This window comes from Camelus dromedarius, chromosome 22 (genome assembly GCF_036321535.1).
Source record: "Camelus dromedarius isolate mCamDro1 chromosome 22, mCamDro1.pat, whole genome shotgun sequence".
NCBI lineage: Eukaryota > Metazoa > Chordata > Mammalia > Artiodactyla > Camelidae > Camelus > Camelus dromedarius.
The window spans coordinates 8,825,484-8,833,545 of NC_087457.1; the positions used below are offsets into that span (position 1 = coordinate 8,825,484).

At 40.3% G+C, this 8,062-nt stretch overlaps 1 protein-coding gene across 3 annotated transcripts in view; it reads left to right on the forward strand.

Annotated features, from left to right (window-relative positions):
* The window catches only part of HOOK3 (hook microtubule tethering protein 3), an 88,218-nt gene extending 83,121 nt beyond the window's left edge, over nucleotides 1-5,097 (forward strand). Inside the window, exons 22-23 of one of the 3 annotated variants that reach the window (XM_064477383.1) lie at nucleotides 792-928; nucleotides 2,585-5,097. In XM_064477383.1, the coding sequence (XP_064333453.1) occupies nucleotides 792-928; nucleotides 2,585-2,597 (150 nt within the window). In that variant the 3' untranslated portion in view covers nucleotides 2,598-5,097. Of the gene's footprint in view, nucleotides 1-791; nucleotides 1,199-2,584 lie in introns of those variants that run through there. The other 2 variants (XM_031439971.2, XM_031439972.2) reach the window with 2 other exon arrangements.
* Nucleotides 5,098-8,062: the final 2,965 nt, after the last annotated feature.

Here is an 8,062-nt window from a genome sequence, read left to right on the forward strand (position 1 = left end):
AGCTCCCCCTTCCTCCCGTGGTTTTGCTAGTTTCCGATCCCTGCGGAGAAGAAGCTGTTGCCCCAGCTCTCACTGTGCGTCTGGCCCCAGCTCCTCGCTGGCCAGCTCGGTAAACTAGCCAGCAAGCCAGCGCCAGACCCCCCCCCCTTCCTCCCCCTCCCCCTCCTCCTCCTCCTCCTCCGTTTCCTCCCTCCCGAGCTAGGAGGCGGCCTTCTCCCATCCTCAGGAAAGAGCCCTGTGCTCTCAGGGCCCTCTCTGGTGGGCTGTCGGGGACTTCCCCTAACTTGAGCATCCAAGTCTGCCTGCAGTGAAGGAAACCGGCCCAGGGGTACGTATTGTGCCTGGCGTGACTCTCCACCTTAAGAAACAACAGGTGCTTTTGTGTCTTTCCATTCCGAATAAGCCCTGTGATTCTCAAATCCCCACGCGAATCAACCACCACCAATCAACTGAACTTTTTCTTCTTGGAAAATCACTTTCTACGCGTGATTGGAAAGGCAAGTGTGTATGATTGAGCCTGTGTAACGTGTTCCAAAAAATCCGTCTCTATCATCTGTTGTTTGGGTTATTGTCAATTCAGAAAATTCAGCCTTAATTTTTTCAAAAGGGGATCTGTACCTAATTGTTGGGACTAAAATGTGTCTCTTTAAGATTTTAGTCCACACTGAGCAGAATTAACTTTCCTAATTGTGCCATAAGACGCCACGTGGCAGATTCTGCATGAGGAAATTTTCTTCCGCGACAGTGTGTTCCACTCTTTTTCCATTGGTTACTCTTTTTCTGTTATACAGGGAATGACTCTGCATAAAAAGGCAGCCGAAGACAGACTCGCTAGCACAGGTTCGGGGCAGTCATTTCTGGCGAGGCAAAGACAAGCCACCAGCACCAGAAGATCCTACCCGGGCCACGTTCAGCCAGCCACCGCCAGGTAGACGAGTCTTGCCGTTAGAGTAAAACAAAAAACGCCCTGCATTCAAAGCATCCTTCTGTTCCATGTAACAGCATTTCAGGAAATTTCAGCCAACTTATATTTTTGTCTCTATTTTATGTTAAGATTTAGCTGTTTCTCCTTTGAGGACTTTCTCTCTTCTGTACCTATAATGTTTTCGTTTCTTGGCCCTTTATTTTGTAGTCCTTTTGGTTCCTTTTAACGTGCCAAAAAATTTTTAAATGCCCAATTAAAAAGTGTTGTGTATCAGTGTAGTACTTTTCTTTGTATGAACATGTCCTTTCCCCAGTGGTGTAAGCTTTGTAATGAATTAGACTTTCTGCCAATAATTGATACACAGTTTATATTCTGTATCGTGCCTCTGTTACCATGCTTTCTAAGAATGTCTTTGTTTAAAGGGAATTAACCTTTTTACAACGTATTAATCTGTGTTTTCAATTGTTTTCCAAATGCACTTCAGATAACTTGCATATTTACTATGTCAAATGGTTGGCAAGTGCACTTTTTGCAAAGACAAATACGTTGGCAGGGGTGCTAATCAGATCTTACCCAAGGCACCTGGTAGAATTATTTAGAGGGAAAAAAAAAATGAGTTTTCACATTGTTTTATAGGAAGTTAAATTTGTCCGAAGAGCTGGAAACTATTTTTAGAACATAAGTAGAGTTTCATTATTTCCTGCTATCTTGTTTGCTGGCAGAAGTGAATGCATTGGTTAGGTTATTTGGGGAGAAGTTACAGAAAAAAAAAAAAATCAGGCAGTGCATTCACTTTTTTTTTTCCTGTTTTGGAATATTAACATAACTGAGGATCAAATTCTAGCAATGGGGCTGGAATTTATAGTTTTGACTGCCTTCCACATCTAAAAGAGTTATTTTTTATATACTTACAAGTCATAGGTAGTCTTATCTTTGGGGTCATTTCCTTGCTGGCTCGCACCTCATTTGATTTATTTATTCCTTAACGTAAACCCTTCTATTTCTTGATGATCCCTAATACGTAACATCATAGCATCAGTCATTAAGATCAATAAATAACTTCTTGTCTGTGACGTTATGACAGGGCTCTTAAATTTCTTCCTAATTCAATGTACTAGTCTAAGAATTTGCTACTGAGTAGATTCTCTTGGGTATTTGATTGCCCCGAAGTGCTTAGATTTGTTGACAGATGATAAACTATGTTTATTTACATTGATGAACAGCTGTCCAGTAATAATGACTGCAAAGCACTTTGACCATATAAGGTGCTATATAAATGCAAAGTATCATTCATTTGAAAATGAAATGTCTCTGCCTGACTTTCCATACTGGCTTAAGTATTTGGCCCCAAATTAAGTTTAAATTCTCCTCCAGCCTTTTTCTTGCACCATCGGCCATTTTTTTAAGCAAACTTTACAGAAATTAGGTTGGTTGTCTAGCTAGGGTCACCTAATTAGAGGATTTTATTTCATGTACGTGCTGTTTGGCAGTTCAGGTTTTATTTCGTTTTGTATACTAAAAAGTGAGTAACCTTAAATCAAGCTAAATTAAGAATTTTCAGAAACTATATTCAGGTGTTTGATTTTTAAATCCATGTTTCCTTTTTTTTTTCATAAGAAAATTGACCTGAAATTTAGTAGTGTTTTCATTTGTCCTCAGAAACCATACTTGAAGCAAGATGTCAGAGTAGACACAGAAGTGACCCAAGGCATCACTGTGCTAATTTTTCACGTTAAGTGCAGAAGTCTGAGCTCAGTGTGAATGCTTCTGCTGGGTAAGAAGTAAAGCAGAAGGAATTAGGAGGAATGGAGAGAACCACGTGGATGAAATATACTGTGGGCTTTCCGGAGGCTACGCAGACCTCATCAACACAGGAAGTTTTGACAATAAAAGATTAAAAATGATTTCAGGTGGTTCAGCCTCCCACCCCCGCCCCCTTCCCCTTCTTTCACAAATAGAGTCAGGATCCGACTGTTTAAAAGCAGGGCATGAACACTAACCTTGATAAGATTAAAATTATTGGGAAATAGATCTGCAGAATAAGATAGATGAAAAAAGGAGTCTATGAGCTGTTTATTATAAATGGGTCATATACCATGAGATCAGAGGCTTTCATTTTAGTTTCCTATTTACTACCCCAGTTCTGGTCTCCTGCTGCACCCACCTGCTCAGATATGTTTCTCTAAGGAGAAGCAAGTGCCCCAAGCTTTTAGAAGGAAGTTTTCCGTCTTGTTTGTCTGCAGTGTCTGTTACTTGCCATTATTCTGGTGTTTACATTCGTAACTTTCACTCACCTTGGCCGTATCTTTAAATCGTAGTATGTTGTTTTCATTGCCTAGCAGAAATTACATTTCTAAACATTCTGTGATTTTTTTTTAAAAAAAGCAGAAATAAAAACTTAGCAGTCACAGTGAGAACCCTGCTTACCTTGGCTCAGCTTCGAACAGGATTTATAAATCTCTGTGTCTCCAGTAATGACTCAGAATGTCTCAGGAGGCTTGTGATGCTGCGTGGTCTGTCAGGAAGGTGAAAGGCACTGGGCGCCTTATCTAGACGGGCCCTGCGGCCCTGGTGCAGCCGCCCTGGCCCGGGGCAGCCCCGCCAAGCCCCAGTCCCGGGGCAGCAGCGCCCGTCCGGCCGCAGGTGGAGTCAGCACAGTGATACCCCGTTCCGGCTGGGCCGAACCATCACCCCCGGGTCTGAGTTCTCATCAACAAAAAGCTTATTTTCTGTTTTCCTCCTAGACAGGGTAAGAAAATACAAAGTAATAACTAAACACTATAAAAGCATAAAATTTATATTCTGTAGTGTGTATTTCAGGAGTGTGTAATGGGGGGAAAAATCCAGCAAATATTAGTTCACCACATCTGAAAAAGAGAATAAATAATATGATTGTACATATCTTAAAAGAACTTTCAAAAACTCAGTCGTATCTTTTATCACGTGTCTAATTCATAATAACCAAGAAAAAGAAGTCCCTGAATAAAGGCTCCATTTTCTAAAATTGATCAGGATGGAATGATTTCTGTTTGATGGTCCAGCCCAGTAGAACTGGCCAGTGAGATGATTCATTATAAGGATGCTGTTGTCATCTGTTATTTTGTTGAGGTCAGTACTGTGTAATAAAAGCCCAGTTGTGCTAACTTAAGCTAAACGTTACCAGTCAGAAACCCCAGCCCTCGTAGGTATACCAGTGGTCCTCAGGAAGGCATGAAAATCCGTGCTGGACCAACAGGTCAGCAGGAAGTGGTTGTGAAGGGAAGGATGATTTAGGTTGAAGCGAAGGTACATTTTATTTATGAGCTATTTACTCGCATCTCCTTTGTCATAGCAGTTTTGTTTATTCATATCTCCAGATATGAAATTTTTCTTCGTGTCTCTTGCTCTCAGACAAGCATTCATCTTTTAAAGATAACCTCGTGTTAGAAACTTGGAAATCTTGATCCCAATATGAGAATTAACTTGAAACAAAATTCTAAATGTTTGAACTTACCTTACCTCTCTGCATTGAGTCTCCAGTTGTCCAGGTCTCAGACCCCAGGAGTGTTAGTTACCCCCAAGTGGAACACGTGCGGTGCATCCGATAAGGCGCCCACAACCCACAGATAGTGTAAACCTGGCTAGTCTACTGCCACGTAGGTAAGAACACCTGTGATCCTAAAGGGAGAGGAAAGTGCTTGGCATCTTGCTTTTTGCTGAGGGCAGAATAAGATGCTTTTTGGTGTCTGTCCTTTAAACTATGGAAACACAGTCTGATTTTTTTATCTGCCCGGAAATGGATGTCGAACTGATGTAGGCTTGTATCTCTTAGCAGTGAAGCCTGTGTGATACCCTATAAGGCAGGATGAAAGACTGTACAGGGCAAAATAAAATGCGATCTCAGAATCTTCGAAACTTATTTTGGCATATTTTTAAAATTTGTTTCCCCTTTTATGCATTAAAAGGGTTTCCACTCAGTGACAAGACTCTCTTTTCCTGGAGTCACAAGGGCGGCTCATCTTGGTCGACGTGCAGCCCAGTCTCACTACATTTACAAAGCATTTCCCAGCTTATTCTTTGTAAGGATAATGATTTGAATGTTTTGTATCATGAACTTTTATGTGAGGAAGGCTATTCTCAATGTATCTGTCATCCAATTTTTTTACTCTCTATAAAGCATATTTCAATAATAATTGGTGTATGTTCATTTTATTGAAAATTTTGAACATGTTTTAAGTGTCCAACTTAAGCATGGTCATTTTATTGTTCTAAAGTTTTGCAGTAAATATTTACTTCTCAGAAGCGTAAAAACATAAACGCATTTGCTGCTGACACAGCTAATTTCTCCCCCTCTGCTTTCCCCTAAATCACAGAAGTATCAATATTTAGCTCCCCTTGTATAAGATGAAGGACAGCCCAGATGGGATGACATCAGCTCTTTTAAATCACTGACTATGTTCTTGGGAAGTACGTACTGATAATTTGGTTTTCAAACAGTCTCTCTCAATCCAATTCACGTGTGTTTTTAAATATAAAAACTTATAAAATGTGTATTTAATGTTATCTTGAAATATACTCGGATTCTTTGCCCTGAGAGCATAGAAATCTGAGAAGGTAACAGAAGGCTTGGAGGCAAATCCATTCCTAGAGCGTAGAGTCCGTCATCAGAAGTGGCCTGATTAGAAGGAAACATCCAGGCAGGCGCAGGGGCTGACGCAGTTCAATTACACTTGTCTTAATGAATGTTCCTAAAGTAATGGTTTACATGAAATCTTCTGACTTTATTACATGATCTCGCAATGAAAAAAGAGTAGACGAAAATTTAATCTAGTTTCTCACCCTCCTCCCCATCAGTGGGCATTAACTGGGCCCACGGTGTCAACTGCACATGTTCATGAGTGGAGGGGAAGGATCTGTTTTCATCACAAAACTGTTAACCTGTGAGCTAAATCCAAGGTAGCGATTTATGGCCATAGGCATAGTCTGCTATGATGAGATGAGAGCTCTGTGGTGGCCGAAAATCACTGCCAGTTTCCCAGCAGTGACCTAGATCTACCACTGTACCTGGTTTCTAAACCACATGCTCAGTTTTATGTCTCCCTTAATTATATACATTAGCCCCACAGAAAACTGTGTTTAAAATGAAGGCAGGAGTAGACTTTTAAATATATATATAAATATATATATATATATATATATATATATATATAAATATATATATATTCAAGGAGAGCCTTTAGGTCCCTGATACATTACTGCCAGGCTCTGAATTAGATGTTTCGGGTCTGATGGTGAAATCACTAGAGAGGGTGTCCGTGGCCTCAAAGGTTAAGGCCGGTGGGGCTATCAAATATCCTGAGTGAAATCTACTCAGAGTTTAAGAGTGATCTCAAAGTGAGAAAAAACCACCAAAGCTTTTGCTGAGGCTCTCACGTACGTGGGAGACCTCTGCCCAGGCATGTTACCACTTCAGAGAGCTCTGAGTCGATAAAGGAAAAGAATCAGATTAGCATTTATGCCCTAAAATTTATCAAAGGGACTCGTGTTTATTCTTGGTGTATTTGTCAACCTGTAGACAGTGATTACTGTATATACATTCTAGTGTGTTTATTTTATGTGTCACTATTAGAGTGACTTAATAGTATTTCCTATTACTGTTACTCACTTTTGTATTATTTATACTCTACTGTGAGATTCACAGCACTTTACTAATATTAGATAATTATTTTCCTTCACGCTTCTGTGGCATTTTCTATTTATATCTTTTCCACTGGGGTTCTTTTCCTCATTTTGGAAGGCTCACTAAGAAACATGGAAAAGATTGTCCAGATAAAGGGCTTTGTACTCTTCCTGAAATTTTTAAAGTCAGATCTGAAGTTCTAAGTCCAGAAATCTATATGAAGCTGGGTGGGGGCTACTAGGCGAGAACTACATTTTATATTTCACATGAATAAGACCCATAAGTTAATACTCGTGAAGCCAAGTTCCCCCAAATGCAGACAGACTTTAAACTTTTCGTTTTCTGGAGTTGCATTAATAAAAGGTGAACAGTCTTCTAGTTCATCAGAAGATGTTCTTGCCTTTGACTTGTCCATCTCCCCAAATACAAACCTGCAAACAGTCCTTAACTTTCCCAGTTTCTTCATCATTGTATGTACTCAGAGACAGGAGAAAGGAAGCCAAGTTTAAGGAGCGGTCAAGTCCAAGAACTTGGAAAACAGTGGGGGTGAGGTGATGGGGAAGAGCAGGCACTAACGATGGCAGAATGCAACAGAAACATCCTTAGTTCTGCTATAACAGACGTGCTCTTGGACTTGGCCGTTTTCCTAAGTTCAAATACAACAAAGTTTGCAGCTTATTCTATTGAGAGATGTTTTGGGGAGTCCAGACTCTTCCATTTGGACTCGAATATATTAATCTTAAAATCATAGTCAAAATATACTGAGATATTTGTTGTTAGGTAAACACTGATACGAATGATTACCAAAGAATAGGGAGATTCACTCATAAGAATGTTCTTTTAGAGTTTTGTGTTATCTCATGGTTTTAGATGAGAGAAATGCTTTTTTTGGTGTTTTGTTTTTGTTTTTTGGCATGGGGAGGTAATTGAGTTTGTTTATTTTTGGAGGAGGTATAGGGGATTGAACCCAGCACCCCATGCATGCTAAGCATGCGCTCTTACCATTTGAGCTGTCCCCTCACCCGAGAAATGCTTTAATTGTGTGAAAAGTTCTGCAGTGCTTTCTCCTGCATCACTGCCTGCTTGGGCAGGTCACCTAGAAGAGGGTAACACAGAGAAGGCTGGGCTCCAACCTTTGAGGGAAGAGCGTGTCCGTCCTCCCACAGTGAAAAAGCAAAAATCAAACACAACGGCACACACACACGCACACACACACTCACCCACGAGGACAAAAAATAATGTTTTGAATATCTGCTAATTAGTCACCGAGTGGATGAGTCACCTTCTAAATGTCTTTTGGCTCCCTGTTAATCTAGTTAAGAGGAGACTCTAGACCCACATTGGCCAATTCACCACCACATGTGCTAATTTAAATTTAAATTAAGTAAAATCAAGAATTCAGTTCCCAGGTCCTGGGTTCAATTCCCAGTACCTCAATTATAAATCAATCAATCAATCAATCAATAAAACCTAATTTC